The sequence below is a fragment of the Maniola hyperantus genome, chromosome 25 (genome assembly GCF_902806685.2).
Source record: "Maniola hyperantus chromosome 25, iAphHyp1.2, whole genome shotgun sequence".
In the NCBI taxonomy this organism is placed as follows: Eukaryota; Metazoa; Arthropoda; class Insecta; order Lepidoptera; family Nymphalidae; genus Maniola; species Maniola hyperantus.
In genome coordinates, this window is record NC_048560.1 from 4,253,392 (window position 1) to 4,274,445 (window position 21,054).

General features: G+C 36.1%; 2 protein-coding genes across 2 annotated transcripts in view; one reads left to right on the forward strand and one right to left on the reverse strand.

The window, feature by feature from the left end:
• Positions 1-14,629, forward strand: part of Cbl (E3 ubiquitin-protein ligase CBL) — a 99,910-nt gene extending 85,281 nt beyond the window's left edge. Inside the window, exons 10-13 of the mRNA XM_069507276.1 lie at positions 2,934-3,174; positions 4,146-4,258; positions 4,793-5,714; positions 6,278-14,629. Of these exons, the coding sequence (XP_069363377.1) occupies positions 2,934-3,174; positions 4,146-4,258; positions 4,793-5,714; positions 6,278-6,495 (1,494 nt within the window). The 3' untranslated portion in view covers positions 6,496-14,629. The remainder of the gene's footprint in view (positions 1-2,933; positions 3,175-4,145; positions 4,259-4,792; positions 5,715-6,277) is intronic.
• The window catches only part of LOC117993926 (cysteine-rich PDZ-binding protein), a 305,498-nt gene that overhangs the window by 25,734 nt on the left and 258,710 nt on the right, over positions 1-21,054 (reverse strand). The gene's annotated exons all lie outside the window — the stretch shown is intronic.

Sequence of the window (21,054 nt, forward strand, 5' to 3'; positions counted from 1 at the left end):
TCACTGATTTCTGAGCCACCAGCACGCGGACTGGATATGTAACTTTCCACTACAGTGCTGTCGTCGGCGTACCCAATGATACCGGGTTGTAACAGATCATTGATATGCAGCAAAAAAAGTGTAGCGGAGAGGACAGACCCTTGAGGAACACCAGCATTGACGGCCATAAGATCCGACGAGCAGCCGTCAACGACTACTCGGAAGGAACGTTCACTCAAGAAGTTAGATATCCAGTCACATAGGCATGGTGGGAGGCCGTATGCTGCAAGTTTGTTAAGAAGGCCGTCATGCCAGACCCGGTCGAAAGCCTTAGATATATCGAGAGAGACAGCAAGTGCTTCTCCGTGCTTCTCTATAGCTTCTCCCCATACGTGGGTGGCATACACGAGTAGGTCGCCGGCGGACCGCTTTTGACGAAACCCGTATTGGCGGTCGGAGAGTAGATCATTGGACTCGAGATATGCCAGGAGCTTCGTATTTAGTATGCGCTCCATGCTCTTACAAAGTAACGAGGTGATAGCTATAGGTCTATAGTTCGCCGGGTCAGCATGACTGCCTTTTTTTGGTACAGGTTGTACATTAGAGATTTTCCAGGATTTGGGCACTTGACCTTTACTCAGAGAGAGACGGTACAGACGTGTCAGGACAGGAGATAGTTCAGGGGCACAGTTTCGCAGGACGATTGCTGATGAACCTCCATTTGACGTTCGGGTCAATATATTACGATTTGATCACATGGCATGGCATGTATAAGTGTGTTGGGACCATTATAGCATATCCCCAGATTCCCAAGTGATAATAGAATCTAAAAAAATGAACTATATCCACAAATTTCTTGTATATATTATATAATTGATATTATTAGATAATTTTTTGAGTTATAACTTAGTGGTAACATTAATAATAATTAGAATCTGTATTTAAAGACAATTTGAGATAAAATTCGCTCAGAATATTTAGTGAACAATGACATTATAGATATACCGTTTCAATGAGACAGCACTTGACGTAAAATCAAGTAATTCTTTTTAGGGTCCCGTGCCCAATTAAAGGTGCTAATGGGACCCTATTTATTACTAAGCCTCTGCTGTTCGTCCGTCCGTTCGTCTGTCTGTCAGTGGGCTGTATCTTGTGATTCGTAATAGGTGGAGAGTAGAAATTTTCACAGAATGTGTTTCTACTGTCGCTATAATAACAAATAATAAAAATTTCGAAATGACCACCATGAAAATTAAGAAAATTAAAAAGTGTTGTTTCTTTTTCAATGGTACGAAACCCTTCGTGTGTCAGTCCCGACTCACACTTGACCGATTTTCCCGTTACTATACTAATCCTCGCTAAAATCACTTTTGCAAAATCATATCGTATACTTGAATTTTACTCGAAAATGTCTTTAAATGCAAACGCAATTTGATTTTTAATGAATTTATACGTTAAAATATTAATTTAGCTGTAAAGTATATAAATTATTAAAATTAGAAAATTGGACATTAGACCTTAGAGCTAAACGCAAAAAAGAATCCGGTATGCGTTTATGATGCTTTATAAGTTTTATTACATTTTCATCTTTGGCATGCTTTTCGTGAGTGCCACCACTATCTTTTGCTTGGTTTGTATGTATGTCTGTTCTCTGTAGCATGTGGGTTATAGCTTTGACTCAGTTTTATATCATTTCTCGACCGAAAAATCGAACTAGCGATAATTAGATAGATAGATAGAGCCTCAATAGCTCAACGGATGGGGAGCGGACTGGATTCTTAAAGGTTGGCGCTTCAAACCCCACCCGTGGCACTATTGTCGTACCTACTACTAGCACAAGCTTTATGCTTAGTTGGAGGGGAAAGGGGAATATTAGTTTGACAGTTTTAAATGTAATTTAGAGCTGTCAAACCTCGTGACTTTAGACTGCCAGTCGCGAGCTTATTGTATAAATTTATAAGCGTGCACTAAATTTAGTGTATTTAATATTCAAATTCATGTTCCGTCCTTTTTTAGAAATGTCAAAAAGAAAGAGATACTCTAAATTTAGTTTAGAGAAAAACAAGAGAATCGACGCCAATATACCTATATTTTTTGTGCTTTTTCATTAAAACTATATAATGCATCATATACGCATTCGGTGGTGCATGTCCATAGATTGTGGATGTTATAATAAGTTTATTTTTATTTGCATATTTTCCCTTAGATGTGTAAGTAATTATTTTTTACGTTTTTTTTGTCTATGGATTTATTTATTTGTAAGTGTACTGAATGTTGACAATATACGCTTGGATGAATGTGCTTTTTGTGTTTTCTTTTTGCATCCTTGTCGCTTATTTCTGTCCCTTTTATTAAACTTATAATTTGGATTTCTTTGTGTTCAAATATATTCAACAAACGACCATTGCGAATTAAACGTAGATGTTGCGTCATCTTTTTATTTTTCATAATTAAGTTTTATAACTACATTATTTACGTCTTTGCAATGAAAATAAAGAAAGAAGTAAAAAAATGAGTACCTATTGAAAGTTGACAACTAAATTGTAATTTTTTGAATTGACAAAGATTTCAATTTGTGTCAGTATTTTTATCTTTGATTTGGAGGCATAGATCTTTCAGAAGCTTTTGATAGTCTTGAGCATAAATTACATGAAATGATTATTTAAATAAAATTTAGTATTACTGTCAGATTGGTAAAGTAAACTTAAATGTAATGCTGAAGAGGTACTTACAAAATAATTTAAATGTTAAATTGAATCAGCTAGAGGTGTTGCACAAGGCTCTGTCTTAAGTCCTATAATATTCCCAATTTATAAAAATAACTGTGAATTGTGATATGTATGGAGAACAATTTTGGTAGATTGACTTTACTATTTCTTATCCAAAAGTATCCTTAAGATTTTTTCAAAATTCTAAACACGATAAAATCACTTTAAACATACGGGTTATCTCAGGATTGGTCAGAATTCAACGCGGCGACCTCAACAATAGACTCTCTCCGTCCTGGAGTGAGATCGGCTGGTGCCTCACCGCGCCACTCTCCGCGAGCCACGCGGAGAGCGCCCATGCAAGCGGAGAATGCGTACGGAGAGTTGAGAGCTCCGCCATTACCGCCGCGGAAAAGTCTCTCCCCTGCGGAGACTATTGTCGCTGCATCTAGTGTTCAGGACATCGCGTCGGCTAGTAGTATTATGGGTGAGTAGCACCACCGTTTTAGAAGCAAGTATCAACGCAAGTTGTTAGTAGCAAAAACAAAAATTGGTATCAAATACACGTGGGAAGCATCCATGCGTACGGAGAGTGGAGAGTTCCGCCATTGCCGACGTGGAAAAGTCTCTGGCCTGCGGAGACTATTGTCGCTGCATCTAGTGTTCAGGATAAAGCGCATAAAATCCGCCATTTTAGTTTTTTAAGAATTGTAAGTATCCGTCACCACTCACGCCATCAAGGCGAATCTAATGACGTATCATTTATCAGAATCGGTTGAGCAGTTACGAGCAGACATACGTATAGGTCAAACACATAACCCTTCTTTTGGGCGTCGCCGCAGTCGGGTAGTAATGCTCTCTTTGAAAAAGGCACTACATTAAGATCTGTCAATTTTATTAGATTATGTACAACAGAATTAGCAACGTTGAGTGCTTAGGAGACAGGAGTTCTCAAAAATTGTATTCGATAGGACTATCAATTACTTCGGTTCTTTTCGATTTACCAAATTTCTTAATAAAAAAACCGGCCAAATGCGAGTCAGACTCGCGCACTGGGGGTTCCGTACTTTATCGACATTTTGCACGATAAATCAAAAACTATTATGCCTAAAAATAAATAAAAATCTGCAAGTAAAGCCCTTTCATATGATACCCCACTTGGTATAGTAATCTTACTTTGAAAGTTGAAAATAGCAATATTTGTTCATGACCACAATTTAATTTTTTTGTGATGTAACCATAAATTCACGGTTTTCAAATTTTTCCCCGAATGTCTGCCATAAGACCTACCTACCTGCCCAATTTCATGATTCTAGGTCAACGGGAAGTACCCTGTAGGTTTCTTGACAGACCGACAGACAGACATACAACAAAGTGATCCTATAAGGGTTCCGTTTTTCCTTTTGAGGTACGGAACCCTAACAAGTTAAAGTTAAGTATGTTTATCAATTTCTGCAGAACCCCGTCGCCGCTCGTCTCTCGAACCTGAACCAGATTCACGGCATCGACTCACCTCAGTCATTACTGGATCTACGGAAACCATTACTGGACTTATCGATACTAGACATGAGGTAAACCTTTCTTTAGTATTCACTGAAAAGCCGGTCAAGTGCTCGTCGGACTCGCACACGAAGAGCTCCGTACCATCGTACAAGAAATAACACTTTTTATTTATTTTTAATTTTTATGGTAACCATTTTGAAATTTTTATTATTTGTTATAGCGGAAATAATAGAATACACATTCTGTGAAAATTTCAACTTATTTTAAACAAGCTCATTCTGAAGTTCGTCGGCGTCGATTTAATTTTTTAAGGTTCATACTCACTTACGTAATATACGGAACTCTTGTTCAAAATTTCATGCTTCTAGGATCCACCGGTTTAATTAAGCTGTGCATTGTCTGTCACACATTGTCAGACATTGTGGACATAGGTCTATTGTAGGGACTTCCACATGCCACGGTCTTGCGCCGCCTGAATCCAGAGGCTCCCTGCGACTCGCTTAATCCCCCTAGAGGCGGGTCTTTCAACGCTGCGCTTTCCTGTCCGGTTTGGGGTCCCAACGTGCTGAAATCTTTATGTAATTTTACTTTATTAATTTCAGGTACCACCAGACCCAAGAGCCTTCGAGAAACCTAGAAGAGCATGCACGCCACAGTCAAATAGTAGACCTCTTCCAGCCCCGCCTCCCGAAAGACAAACTGAAAGAACAACCGAACCAAAACCAGAGAAACAAGACCACAAACTTCCTGAAAGACAGGCGGACAACAGACTACCAGACAGATTGCCAGATAGACATAATGATAGACCACAAGATAATAGATTACCAGAAAGACACGTTGAAAATAGATTACCAGAAAGACACAATGATAACAGATTACCAGAACGACATATCGAAAGACAACAAGATAATAGACTACCAGACAGATTGCCTGATAGACATAATGATAGACCACAAGATAATAGATTACCAGAAAGACACGTTGAAAACAGATTGCCAGAAAGACATAATGATAATAGATTACCGGAAAGACACAACGATAACAGATTACCAGATCGACACATCGACAGACCAGAAATCAAACCACCAGAAAGACAAGACAACAGACATATAAACGATAGACTAATCTCACTAGATAAAGAAAGGCATTCGGAATCTCGAACGCATTTCGATAAATTAGAAAATAGAACAGACAGATCTAATTCTGAAAACAGAATACTAGAAAGACATTCAGAAAGATATGTCCAGGATACCACAAGGCATAATATAGATTTCAGAAATCCACCGGAAAGGCCGGATAAACCTGATAGGGATAGAATGCAGGGTTCTGATAGATCTAGTTTCGATCGTGATACGAGAGTTGAGAATAGAGCGCCCCCTAGGCAAAGGTCCTTGCCTACAAATACTAGTGGCAGTATTGATCAGCCGACTAAATCGACTACGATGCCCAAATTTCCGTCGGAAGATAACAAGGACCCGCCGTATGAAAATGTCGGTGTAGAGAAAAATGAATTGGCTGTTGCACGTGAGTTAAACTCTCTTATCATTTTACTAGCTTATGCTCGCGACTTCGTCCGCTTGGCCTACCCAAATTTCAAACCCCTATTTTACCCCCTTGGGGGTTGAATTTTCAAAAATCCTTTCTTAGCGGATGCCTGCGTCATAATAGCTATCTGCATGCCAAATTTCAGCCTGATCTGTCCGATAGTTTGAGCTGTGCGTTGATAGATCAGTCAGTTAGTCACCTTTTCCTTTTATATATTTAGATTTTTAAGTTATATATTTCATCTAGTAAGCCTCATAATTAGTTTTTTTTTACCTTTTAGCCGTTTTTCTGCTTAGACGCCTTTTTGAAAATTCAGAATAGAATACATATCATCATTTATATATTTTTTAAGAATTCGGATCAGTTTTTCCATTCTTATTAAAATTTCTTTACCCATTCTATTAATTTGTAATCTGTATTGCTCATCCACTTAAACTTTACAAATTTTGTTCATTTTTCCTTCTGTTAAAAAAAATTATTTTAGACTAATTATATTAATGTACTAATAATTTTTTTATTTAATGTTATTCTTTTTTTTTCAGCCAAAAAGATCAACCCGCTAACACACGACAAACACGGTCGAAAGTACGGCGACAATGTATCGTACGAAAATATAAATTTAGACTACATTGCTCGTCTAGTAGGCGAAGGATACCCCAAAGACATAGTCGTAAGAGCATTGGGCATCACTAGGAATGATCTAGAAATGGCCTGCGACATACTCCACGAGTTCGGGTCAAAAGTACAACACAAATGTTAGGATTTTTCAATTTTATAGGCGGCACTAATTTTTAATCATTGACTAAGGAAAAAATATAGACAGAAAATGAACCGCCAATTAGCGGAACAGACTTGCATGCGTCGTTTCCTACACTAGAATCTAATTCTGTATGACACAGATGGTTAAGCAATTCACGAACAGTAACAGCAAATAAAACCTCCTCCTCCTTTGACGACCTCCCTGCGCAGTGGTGAGCGCTGTGGTCTTATTAGTGGGAGGTCCCGGGTTCGATTCCTGGCAGGGGTTTGGAATTTTATAATTTTTAAATTTCTGGTCTGGTCTGCTGGGAGGCTTCGGCCGTGGCTAGTTACCACCCTACCGGAAAAGCCGTGCCGCCGAACGGTTTTGCGTTCCGGTACGATGCCGTGTAGAAAGCAAAGGGGTATGATAAAAAACAGCCATACCCCTTCCAGGTTAGCCCGCTATCATCTTAGACTGCATCATCACTTACCATCAGGTGAGGTTGCAGTCAATGGCTAACTTGTGTCTGAATAAAAAAAAACGTAAGAAAGTGCGTCTCGCAAAAACACCTTCAAACAAGAACTGCCTCTTTTGACGTCACAAATTACAGTCACGACTAAGTACTGATTTGAATAGCGTCAGATACAACTGGCTTCACGTAAGAAAATTGTTGAAGAGGGCTCTGTCTATATTTTTTCTTTAGCCTGCGTTTTTGACATCACACTTTTTAATCTGTTTTTTAACTTGTCATTTAAAAATTTTAGTCTGTTATTCGAGAATTTTTGGTGTTGCACGCTTTGAATATTCTTTTTATTTATTATTAATAAGTAAAACTAATTTGAATATGAAAAAAATACTTTGTATAAAGGGATGAGATTGGAAAAAAATGTGTCAATAAAGGATGCGCTAGGTCGAAATTAATAAAACTAACTTATATCTTAGAATGTTTCTTAAATTTTATAGAATAATTATAATTATTAATATTATAATATAAATAAAAACGCGTGATTATAACGATCTGGCATGTTGAATCTTAGCGTTCTAACTTAAAATTAATAAATATTATTATTGTAAATAAAATGAGTTTTAAAAGTTTTTTCAAATGTTACTTGATTTAGTGAAATTGTAAAAAAATTCGGTTATGCCAGACTATCAACGGTTAGATGCACTTTGTTAATCGATAGTATTATAGGTTAAAATTATTTTAGTTTTGAGCATACATAAAATATTATAGTCACTTATGTTACTCCATGGAAAATTAATAATACCTACAAAAAAAATTGTGCTCGAATTTTGACAGCACCTGATGACACCAGTGTCATATTCATTTTGAAATGACAATGATTTCAAACTCAAAATTGGGATTTCCCGACTCTATTCGCGGAAAAAAGATTGGTTGGTGTCTCAAAATGGTTAACGCTCTCTGAGATCTTTGTCTGTATCATTTGTATGCAGTTACGTAACAGAGAGAGCGCTATACTAACTTATTTCCGCGGATAGAGTATAGAATATAGATGGATCATTCTGAACAAAAATCGTGTTCTATGAAGCTGTCAAAATTAGTATGACACTGGCCGTCAAGTTATAAAAAACACACACACAAAAACGAGTTACAGCCCCCAAAAACTTTTGTTCGGAACGACCCATCTAATAAGTTCGTATATAGGTCTTTTTCTCAACGCATTAAGACGGTCTTATCTTATCTTGATGTTCTGATTTGTGACAATCATCTAAAATACTTGCGATTGCCGACCTGTTTTTGAACCAACTTGATTTTCGCCATTTTGGCGCTGATAGCAGCAGTGAGCGTCATGCGAGCGTACTCGGAACTAAATGTTCGTTATGTCAACACGAAGACCATTTGACACAAAATGACAATTTTATTTCCCGGTACGCTCGTTTGTGCGCTTTGAATCGGCACAAAAAATAATTGTCATTTTGTATGGCACACGTCTTCCAGCGATCTTGTATATTATGTCCATTTCAGTGGGTTTAGTCTATTTGTTGTTCTAATCTGAGACAATCGTTTGAAGTCGATGTAAAGCTCGGTACCTCGGTACACATTATTTTGTAAGGAGTAATTAAGCGACTGTAAAATGTATTTATTTGCGATTTATCTAATTTAACGGGCACTTTATTTAATTTCTTCCAGTTGTTCCTTTCGCTCCACTGAAGTAAACAATTTAATCAGTATTGTAACGCTACTTTTAACACTAAGGATCTTTCAGACGTATTACAAGTTACAACAAAATCAAAGCCTTTACAGGTACAAAATTGGATGAAAACCCATTGTTCTGTAGTCAATACCGACCACATGGCTACCTACCATACCATCACACCATAGTTTGTGGCTACGACAACGCAAATTCATGCAGTTGCAGCAAAATCTTTCATACAATCCCTGCCTAGCCATATTTTGGCTGCCATGGTATAGATAAGGCGTGGTCCGTCTGAATAGACACTTAAAGCTTTGTATATAAAGGTATTTCTAAAATCTATATTTTCATAATAAAATGCTGTCTTTAATAAAAATAAAAAATATACTCGTAAAATATATTTTTTCATATTTATTGAATGTCAAATCTTTGACGTTGTTCTTTGACACATTGACTTATGACTTTCGCAATATTAATATTTAAAAAAGTTGACTTATAATGCGTACATTTTGAGAAAGGCCTCACCATACTTGTTCTATGTGTCAACTTTTGACATGACAACACAGAACTAAGTACAGTACAGTACACAGTACTAACACAGTTCACGATAGTTAGGTACCTATCTTGTAACAAAATGTCGTGACTGGCAGGCGTCATATTTTCCTACGTTTGACGCTAGTAGCCTATGAATAGCCTACTTTTCTTTGATTTTTTCACGTCACCTAATATTTGACATCGTCGATTTAGGATCAAACCGAGAGTTCCCACACTCTAGTTCACTCTGGTACTAAATCGTACTTTTGACATGACGGTTGACATAAAGGCAGAGCAAATATGGCGAGCCCTTTCTCAACGCATTATACACAAAAATAAATTGTTGATGTAAATATTTAAACAATTTTTTCTCGTAATTGTTTTTTTTTAAATTCATAAACCAATCGGACTCTGTGAATTTATTTAATAATGAGCTTAAATCATGAGATCACAAAAGTTTTTATATCCGATACTTTTCTTGATATTTTTCTAAATTAAAAAATGTTACTTACTAATAAACGTTTTTCAATACGTGCAATTTTTGAAGTGTGTCATTTTTGAGGCTTCGTCCACCGTCTACAAAAAAAATATTAAATTTATATTTTTGTGACATACCAAAAAGGTTTAAAAATATAAAAAAGTAATGAACGATTTTTTTCAGTTGTACACTACACAAAAACTGCCAATTATTAGAAATTAAAAACTGCCGACAGAAGTGAAAACTTAAAACTATGAAATAGCAGTGGTTTTATTTATTTATATATTTCAAAAACAAAAATATAATGCATACATTTTGAGATTTATCAGAAGTACTATTTTAAATAATAGGTGAATCGTATTTTTGACATGACAGTTGACACGGAGCTAAAATGTCGAGTGAGATCTCAAAATGTACGCACTATAAGTTAATCATTGAAGGGAAATCCTGTAAATAATGTAGACTGTGGACGCTCCGCCTAATACTGGCTTCCCACGGTGTGTGATTCTGCGGATTATCACGCACGGCCGACGACCACGGACAGCACGCACTACGCACAAAGCTCGGATGACGACGACGACGTGTCCGCGCTACCACGGACGATACTCCGTCCGTCCGCAATATCACGCACCGTGGGAAGCCGGTATAACAATCGCGAGTAAATGAATGAATTGACTGAACATAGGTTAAAGTATGACTAGTCTTAATTGTGCTATGTTTTTTGGTAAGTTAAAAGTCGGGATATAACGATAAATCGCCTGTAATATTAATATTAAATTCACCCCGTAAGAAATATCTATTGAACTGTAAAAAAATGATTTTGCTGTCGGTACCGGTTTTATTATTTAGCGTTAACTAGCTGATGCCCGCGACTTCGTCCGCGTGGATTTAGGTGTTGAAAAATTCCGGGGGAACTCTTTAATTTTCCAGGACAAAAAATAGACGGTTTCCTTCCCCGGGATCCAAGCTATTTCCGTACCTTTCGTCCAAATCGGATAAACGGATGGACCGTGAAAATTTATCAGACAGACAGATAGACGCACTTATAATATTACTTGGTTTTTAATCAAACACCAAAAAAACCACTTATTTCATAGTTTTACTTTTAATTTTTCCCATCTGTCGGTTGTTTTTGTTGACGGTACAACAAGTGATCAAGAGGTGTATGAAAGGGGTATTTTAGCTCGATAGATATTTCTGAAGGGCTTTAACAATAGAAATAAATAGTTCGTAGTAAATACCCATCCTCTAGATTATGTGAGTACATATCCACCAAGATAACTAGTCAAATACAAGGATTTTATGCTAAACTGCTCATGCGATAGAACGAGATAGCGCTATACAAATGTGGTATCTTTAAAACAAGAGTGAATAGACATCAAGGTAAACGCGTCCCATCTTAGGCCACATCACTTTCCATCAGGTGTGATTGTGGTCATGCGTTTACCTATAATGAATTTAAAAAAAAGTTAGAGATACATAGTATAGGTACCTCCTGTAAAAGTGTACAGTTGTTTTATTTCACGAAGACCACAGATAAACATATATCTACAGATATGCAACTAGCGTGTCCCCCTCAGTACTTCGTACCGCCTAACAGTCGGTTCTTTATTTTTTTATTTTTTTTTAATACTTACAATTTTTTAAATCTGCCTGTCGGTCAAGAAACCTACAGGGTAATTCCCGTTGACCTAGAATCATGAAATTTGGCAGGTAGGTGGGTCTTACGGCTTTAGGGGAAAAATCTGAAAACCGTGAATTTAGGGTTAGATCACACAAAAAAAATTAAATTGTGGTCATAAACTAATAATTAGTATTTTCAATATTCGAAGTAAGATAACTATATCAAGTGGGGTATCATATGAAAGGTCTTCAGCTGTGCATTCTAAAACAGATTTTTATTTATTTTTATGCATCACAGTTTTTGAATTATCGTGCAAAATGTCGAATAAATACGACTGTAGTACGAAACCCTCATTGCGCGTGCCTGACTCGCACTTGGCCGGATTTTTAAATATAGAGAAGATTTACAACATAATATGTTCGTATCGGTATTCGGTACCTACCTCTTTCTATCGTATGAACAGGTTGTATGCCAAGTTGATGGTGTAGTTTGGTCAGGGAAAGTGTATACCTACCTACTTGTATATTATAGGACAGGTACTCGAAATTGGAAAACTAAATGCCTTATGTATATTGTCTTAATTCTTAGGCGCAACGCACATCTGCTGAGTCGAGTGGAACTGAGACGCAGTGGCTTTTTTAATAGCAACTTAAACTAAATATCTTACGCACTCACTTGATTAGTCAGAGTAGGTATGCCCTCTAGATCCTAACCCGTCCGAAGTCAGAGGTTGCAAATGCAAAGGGTATCTGCTCGCTACGCGGTGCCAAGATTGTAAGGAGCACGGGGTGCGCTACGCAAGGTACAGTGTGAGGGTGGCTGAGGTGGGGGCAGCGTCCATTGTTTTATTTACTTCGGCAAAGCGATGCTTGCCTTCGGCTTCAGGCAAGACTTCGGCTCATTTTGCCTCACAGACCACCACCTATAGACGCTTAATGGACACCCCCGATCGCCAAGCTTAGGCAGTTGCTTAGCATAAAAGTTAGTCCACGCCTGTTCGCTACCCTCATTCCACATTGTTTTGATTACGTGACTTTTGAGTCCACCAATCACACAAAGCATTCTCCTCTGTCCACCGCCAAAATTTTACGATTTTGTTTTCATGCAACACCTTGCATATGCATGCGTACTCTTGAGCTTGAATTCCCTGTGTTTTGGCCGAACCCGAAGGTTTGGCCAAAAGTTCGGTCTAGTGTTTTATTTTATCCATTTCAACTGTATTTAAAAGGTAATTGAGCTAAGTTTAAGTTGTTATCAAGGTAAACTGCGCCTCGGGCCCGCTCTATTCCGTAGGTATGTGTCCGACTTTAATTAATCAAAACAATATTATAAATAAAATAATACAGACTTGTTTTTCGATAATAAAAACGGTATGTAATTTCATAGTCGTTATTGTTTATCCTGTTTCGGAATTTTGTTATTAAAAAAGGCTTTTACCTAAAATCTAAATACCTAGGCTACATAAATTATAACATAGTAAGAAATAGGAAAAATTGTAGCGGTGTCTAAAATAATCACTATAAAGCCGAGCGCACACTACGACCGACCGCATCCTACTCCGTCAAGAACTCATAAGAGCGGCTGATGTGAGGCTCGGACCATATAATGCGGTTTGTCGCAATGTGCGCATGTCTTAAGACATTTTAAAATATCAAATCACTCGTGCAGTTTTAAAAATACACGGTAGACAACGCCCGACACGTGTCTTCTCCGCAGTGTGCGAAAGCCTTTATATTTCACACCGTCGTAGACAGAGAAATCAATAGACCAAATCACGAGTTGCCTCTCTTTTACTCCATAGCGAATAAGTCCGTCCTATAAGACAATAGTATGCATGAAAGAGGTATAAGTCCCGCAAATTCCTAATGCGCGTGGCCGCCATTTTAGTGACGTCAGCACTAGCCTGAAGTTTCGAGGTGACGGTATATTTTTATTTCGGCTGACGTCAAAATGACGTCATTTCGATGTTAATGAGACATGATTATAGCGCAACAGCAATTTACGGGACTTATAAAGGAGGCGATGCGTCCCTTCACGGCACTGATTTTTCTTCTCTATGTGAGAGAGAGATAGTGGAGATGGGAGTTTATGCAATAGAGAGGTGTTCATAAAATTTTAGGCTGCTGCGCTGTGTAGTTCTTGCATTTCACGAAGGCCACTGACTCATGCTTGTGTTTAAGTCGTATCGGTATACGTAAGGTACACTAAATGTGTGCGTTGAACAGCGCTAGCTCGCGACTGATTGGTCCGACATGCACGCACACTTACACAATGACCATGTTAACGACGTTACCACAAGTAAAGTTCACTAGCATTCGTGAATTGCAAGAACTGTAACGGAATTGCACTTTATTGTGTTGTAATTGAGTCGCTTTTTATTTAGACGCCTTTGCCGAGTGATCCTTCTGTACCTGTAAGGTATTATTCAGTATTCTGTTGTCGTACCTACTACCAACGTACCCGTTACACAGTACCTTTGTCTGTTGGTTTTTTTGTCTACGCTTCATACAGTGTGGTCAGTATGAGATTTTATATCTCACCGGCGCGTTGATAGAATTCGAGAATACAATAGACTAACATAGTAAAATACACCTAAAGATCCTTGATATAAAGTCTAAAAATTTAATACCACTGATTTTAATATCGCAACGTTTCCGCTTGGAGCGCTGGCTGTAGATATGTGGACAAACTTGAGCCCTAAAACAAGAGTTAAGGTCCATTTTACTTTAACACTGAAGTGTTTCCATGTTCAAATTATATCGAACGTTGGTGAGATGAATCTTATACTAAGGGCCTAGTTCCTTGCAGATACCTTGTCTATAGTCGACGCATTTTATACTGCGTCGTCGAGTTATCTGTCTGTTTCGCTCGCACTTACAGGTCGTAGGTAAGTGCGAGCGAAACAGACAGATAACTCGACGACTCAATACGGAGTACGGAGTTTAAAATTCAAACTTTAAAGTAATTGTTAGCAAAAAATGTCTGCAAGATAAGATGCCGTATAGCTGTACTTACCTAACTATAATATAATAACGCCTTTTATATACAAAATATAATGCAATACATTTCAGAAGTAATAATAATACTACACTCAGTGTCTCTAGGGTATTTATTTTTTCTACACACTAATAGACTAGGTACCTATATATTAAGAAAACTATACATACATACATAATCTGTGAGAGTTTCATAAATTTTTGACGAACTTTTCTGTTTCCTTGTATATTATTACCTATATTTAGAATTCTTTAGCGTCACACGAAACCAATGTATTTTATCTGCTAATAACACAATAAAAAATAAGATTTTTTGTATTTATTATTATTATTATTATTAAATTAAAGTTATATTTCCAAGTGACCTTTTCTTTTTTTAATGCGAACACTATTGAAATTTTGGAAAAGTGGAGGATTTTTTAGAATAGAATTTATTTGATGAATATGAGTAGGTACACAGAATCTTTACAATATATTATAACTAAGTATAAGCGACCTTCATCATGATCAACATCGCCGGCTCACTACAGAGCACGGGTCTTCTCTCAGAGTGAGAAGGATTTTGGCCATAGTCTACCACGCTATGTGCGGATTACTAGACTACACACCTTTGAGAACATTATGGATAACTCTCAGGCATGCAGGTTTCCTCGCGATGTTTTCCTTCACCGTTAAAACAAGTGATATTTAATTAATTAAAAACGCACATAATTCCGAAAAGGCGCGTACCCGGGATCACGCCCCCGACCTCCGATTAGAAGTCGGATGTCCTAATCACACCTATAAATAAATTTGATAAAATTGTTTATGCAGTAGGTAGGTAAACCTAACTGAACATCTGGTACCTTTTAATCATAAAATGAAAATGATTTCCCCGAGAGATCTCGATAGCGCAAACCGTAGAGAAATCAATTAACCATACCCACCTACCTGACGTTTATCAATATTTCGCCATGCTCGTTTATTTTGTTTGCTTATATTTCCTTACCAAGGTAAGTTACTATTAATATTTCCTAGATATTAAGGAACGAATTGATTTATGATGACTCATACCTACCTATTGGTAGGTAGATAGGTACTCAAGCCTATTAAATATTATGAAATAACTAAGTATTGAGGTAGCTGTTAGACTCTGAAAAGTTTGAGGTCGGGATTGAACCCCGGACTTCCTCCTTCCGCGTGCGTTTAAAAAACCATTAAGCGGCTATGTGCGGATTGGCAGACTTCACACACCTTTGAGAATACTATGGAAAACTCTCAGGCATGCAGGTTTCCTCATGATTTAATAAATATATGTATATGTTTAACCCTGTATAAAAGTAATGCTTAATACGCACATAACTCTCAAAGTTAAAGAAGATGGACTGGGATCGAACTCCCGATCCCCGAATAGGAAGCGGTGTCTTTACCACTAGGCTATCACTAATTTCTTATTTACTTAATACTTCGCATAATATTACAAGTTGTACTTTTTGAAAAACTCTTTCAGCTCAATCCAACATCGTGTCAATTCAAGGAGCACATAGATTTGCAAAAAGTAGCCGAAATAATGTTCCGAAACGAAAAATATAACGTCTTAAAACCAACCATACACATCATCAAAGATCATTTTGTGGAATTCATACAAAAAAGACATAATATAGACACTTCTGAACGCATGTTTCTAGACCGAAATGGACTTAGACACGTTTGGAAAGGACTAGAAATTCCAAGACTAAGAAGTTTAAGAAAAGCTGATAATACACAAAGAGCAATTGATAATAAGAACGCAAATAATAATATTAGTGCTACTATTAGTACAGATACCAAAAAAGGTAATAAAAGAGCTAGTAGACCTAAAAGGGGTAATAAAAGAGAGAGAAGAACAACTACCACAGCAGCCCCAGAACCAATAAAACCGAACTTAAGAGACGACGAAGTAGTGGTAAAGACTACATTCTTCTGCCCATTCTTTGGTGTTGTACAGATGTCTACACGCGTTCACAAGTTTGATGAGAATGAAAATATTGTTAGGCGATTCAATACTAACAATGATTGAACTAAACAAACAACACCTTGTTAATTTATCTTCAACTAACAATCCTTAAGTAAAAGATATTTCACATAGGTATAGATTTAATGCATATTTAGATCTTATTAATCAACACCAGACAGGTCTTCTATAACACGGTGTGAAACAATGTAAACTTATTATTCTTTATACACCATGAAATAATCCTGCAAAGAAAGAAAAGTTAATAAAGGCCTTATAATAGTTGTGACATAGATTCATTATTTTATACTTTCCTAGTTAAATTTGTGTACATAAAACTATTTAATTACTTAATTCAATCATTTTCTATTGTTTTTTTATTAAAATTATTTTCCAGATCAGCTGCTCTAGTTGTATCATCTTTCGCAGCGTCATTCATAAACCTCCTATTGAATCTTCTCGTCATGTACGGATCTTCGTCGTAGTTATCGAATTTATAAGCATCGAATGTATTCATGAAACTATTTACAGCAGTTTTGATTGCTCTTCTGTAACTTGTTACTGGCATTCTTCGTCTAAGCATTACAACTGGTTCAAAAGGTATGATCATACCGGCCGCACTTGCTATTAGAGGGATAAGCGGTGCAGGAAAGTAGTATGATACGATTTCCATAAATCCATTGACTACACAAGTGCCTATGTTCTTTATGACTGTATTAACTTTAGGTGTCTGTATAAAATTTGTCATTAGAATCTTTATTTTTCTATAAATTTTGCTTAAAACATTTTCTTTTACATTAGCAACATCAGTTATTGATTTGTTATATGCAGTATCAAGTTCTTCATCAAATATCTCATTATTTTCATCAACTTCTTCAAAAGTTTCAGGCCTTTCACTATTTGTAGTAGTAGTGTGATCACGAGTAGAAGATGTTACGTTTTCGAATTGATCATTAATCTCTGGGTGAAGTTGAGGCTACGATAAAGGATTACTATTTCAAATAAGAAGCTATCTTCCTAATTATTAATATCAAGCTCAAATTAATAATTTACTTACAGTAGAAGAGGCTATGTTAATAAATACAAATAGAAGTAATTCTAAGAAAAGTGATTTCATCTTAAAAGTTGAGAATTTTTTAATAAACATACATAGAAATTGAGCGTGGGTACAACAGGTATAATAAAATTTCATGAACCAGTTTTGAGTGCCGATGTTTTTATAACTCAGTACATTTTTATTACAGTTAAGAAATTATAGAAAAATCATAAAGTTACGCATAAAGAGGATATTAGGTAAATAAAAAGAAACAACATAATTCTTATAAACAGTATCTCTAAATTACCTACAAATGTTTTTTTATATATTTTTATATAAACACAATTTTAAGTGTAAAATTAACATTTTGAATTAATATATTAACAAAAAAATTAAACTCTTATTATAAAAATATTGTGAGAAATTATCTATTGCTACAGAAATATTTTGAAGGTCCAATTATTGTTTTTAAGTTATGGCGCTACAATATTTGAGGAATTTGCGAAAATACCGATATTTCAACACCGTCGAAATTAATCCAATATAATTCCTAGGTAGGTATTTCAATTAAAAACTGTAATTTCTGAAGAATCTAAGTATCTAAAGGTTTAATTAATAGCTCGTACAAACTGCTAAGTATTTAATAACCGTGAAATAAGAAAGAAAAATCAAATCAATATTGTCTTTGAACCGAAAAAGAAAAAATTTTAGTTGACGATGAATTTATTTTTCATTTTTTTATTATCAGCAATGCTTATTATGAACGCCATTGCACAGGTCAGTAGTCTTAATTTTTATCCTACGCTAGCGTTAGCTTGCGACTATCGTTCGTGTTGAATTTTATCCCGGAAAATCAAAGAGTTCCCACCGAAATTTTAAGGGCCCATCCGATTAACCGATTTATATGAAATTTAGTACAGAGATAGTTTGCATCCTGGAAATTGACATAGGCAACTTTTTATCCCGGAAAAGCAAAGAGTTCCCACGGGATTTTTTAAATACCTAAATCCACACAGACGAAGTCGCGGGCATCATGTAGTAAGTAATATTGATAAAACCTATTGATAAAGCTTTATTACACGCGATCCTTGATTCGACATAAACCGAAGCACATAAATGGTATCGCCCCATCAATAGTCAGTAGGTACGCTTAGTACGACATTTTATGTTTCACCAACGTTGATAGTATTCGAATGTCGAAACACATCCGCGTTATAGTAAACTGGATCTTAACTGCCTTATTTTAAAGCTCAAGTTTGTCTAAACATCTACAGCCAGCGCTCCAAGCGGAAACGTTGCGAAATTAAAGTGATAATGTACTAATGTAGCATTGAATTTTCGACTTCAATTCAAGGCTGTTTAGGTCCATTTTACTTTTATTTTTTATTTTATTTAATAATAAGGAACACTTACAATATACATAATATTCTACATTTACCACATGACATACTAACTGTAACATACACTGATATGTATATCGATGACAAGTGAACACAACATTTGCGATTATTGCGCCAAGTTAACTTAATATGAAGGTATTTAACAAAAATATTATATTATATTTTTGTTATATATTTTAAACACAATTTTAAGTGTAAAATTAACATTTTGAATTAACATTGTAACAAAAAAAATTATACTTATTATTATAAAAATATTGTGAGAAATTATCTATTGCTACAGAAATATTTTGAAGGTCCAATTATTGTTTTTAAGTTATGGCGTTATTGTGTTTCGAATCTCGAATTCTAGCAACGTTCGTGAGATGTAAAATCTTATACTAAGCGCACAGTAAGTAGTATCTACTCGTAATAAAAGAAATGCTTCTCTTGTGTCATATCAGGCTTCCTTTCAAGTCACTCACTCGATTGGAATGGCCCGTAAAAAGGTCCCCTAACTCTCTTAACATTTTCCTTTTAGAGACTTTTTACGGGTGTTCTCTTGTTAGTATAATACTTAGTTACTTATTATCAAGATTTGATGCGGACAACATTCATAGGTCATCATCATCATCATAAGTTACCTATCATAATATCAAATGGTATAATAATAATATTGAAAATTGATCACTTGAAAAGAGCAACCGCCGCAACCTGACAGACCGCATAATGACAGAAGGGCTGGCTCATTTTTTGCGCAACGGATCAGCCTGGCTGTCCAGCGCAGATATGCAACCAGTATTCTTGGCACCATTCCACGCGGGCATGATTTGTATAGTAATTAGATAAGGCTAGCTTTAAGTTTTATTGTAATATTTTCGTTAAAAAAGATTTTTGAAATTCCAGGTACCCTATGACTACATACCATTGGGTAGGAAGTCCCGGGGCCGGTCTCGGCCTTACGCGTCAGACGTCAACCTGAACTACGAACGACTTTACCCCGCAAGGCGTAAATATGTTGATTAATAAGGTCTTCATTAAAAGCATTGGTTACTTTATCATTTAAATTATCGCTTCAGAGAAGACATAAAATAAATAAACCTTTTTAAAACAAGCTTTTAATTTCATCTATGTAGTAAAACGAATGTACCTACCTATCTAATCAATTTAGGTTTTTCTGATTAGGTTAGTAAGTATATCACGTTAATATCAAAAAAATTCAGTTAGAAAATTGATTTTACAATTTTAGCACTTAGGTACAATAATTTAATTAGGAATTAGGTATGATCAAGATGGCTGATATTTTGTAGTTTTCTGTTTTCACGGAAACTAAATTTTTGCACTTATGATTGTAAGTGCTAAAATTCGCTTTCCATGAAACGAAGTTTGCTATATATTAATTTAACTGATGTTTTCCTTTTCTAAGTCTAATACGCAGGATTGCGAGTGTTCTCGCTCGCGCGCTGTTCAGCGTCTTAGCCCGAAAATTAAACAATGAAACGGGATCAAATGTGATAGTTTTCAATCTTTGTGAGGTTTTAACTTCATGATTTTTCACAGGCTACTTTAAGAAAGGTAGGTTATATTATATATGAAAAGGCTTTTCACGTTATTTTTCACATGCTACCTGTGAAATAGTTCATCGCTAGTTGCAGGTATAATGCGTACAAAATGATTTTTCACGCGCTATTTTTGGTTTATAAGTCAATTGTCATTTTTATTTTATTTTATTTTATTATAGATGCTTGATATGCTTACAGCTAGTGCCAAAGCGCATTACAAGTTAGACTTATGACTAATAACTTAACTCGTGTAAAAAGTACGATTTTAGTCCTTGACCCATAGAGTTAAAATGACGCGCGAGCAGTAATTTTTACGTACTATATGAACAATAGGTTGTTTAATTAAAACAAAACAACAAAAATCTTACACAACAGCACGCTTCAACACTTTATTATCAAACACAAATACACTGCAATTATTACATAATATCACTTTTGATCTATAAATAATTTTAAAATTAGTGGGATTCGTTTAATTATGCGCAAACATTTAATACTATAAATCTATCAGTAGGCAAAGCATATTCCGTTTCTATATTATTTTCTATACCTTCTCTCCGTAAAGCGCACAAATGCACAGACTTCCCACTAGGTAGACAGATGATATCAAACGAGATATTATAGGGAACCGCTGAAGCTGAGCTTGAAGGAAACCTTTTGTCGAGACCTTCGGACATTAAAACGAGTAAACTATGTCGTCACGCTCTTAATAGAGCGGTCGTGGTCGTCCCACTGCTGTGACACGCATCTCTATTCCTCTCTAATGGCTTCCTAGTCCACTCTTGTAAAGGGACGTCCATCGCAGCCCTCACTTGGTCTGTTCATCTTATAGGCGATCTA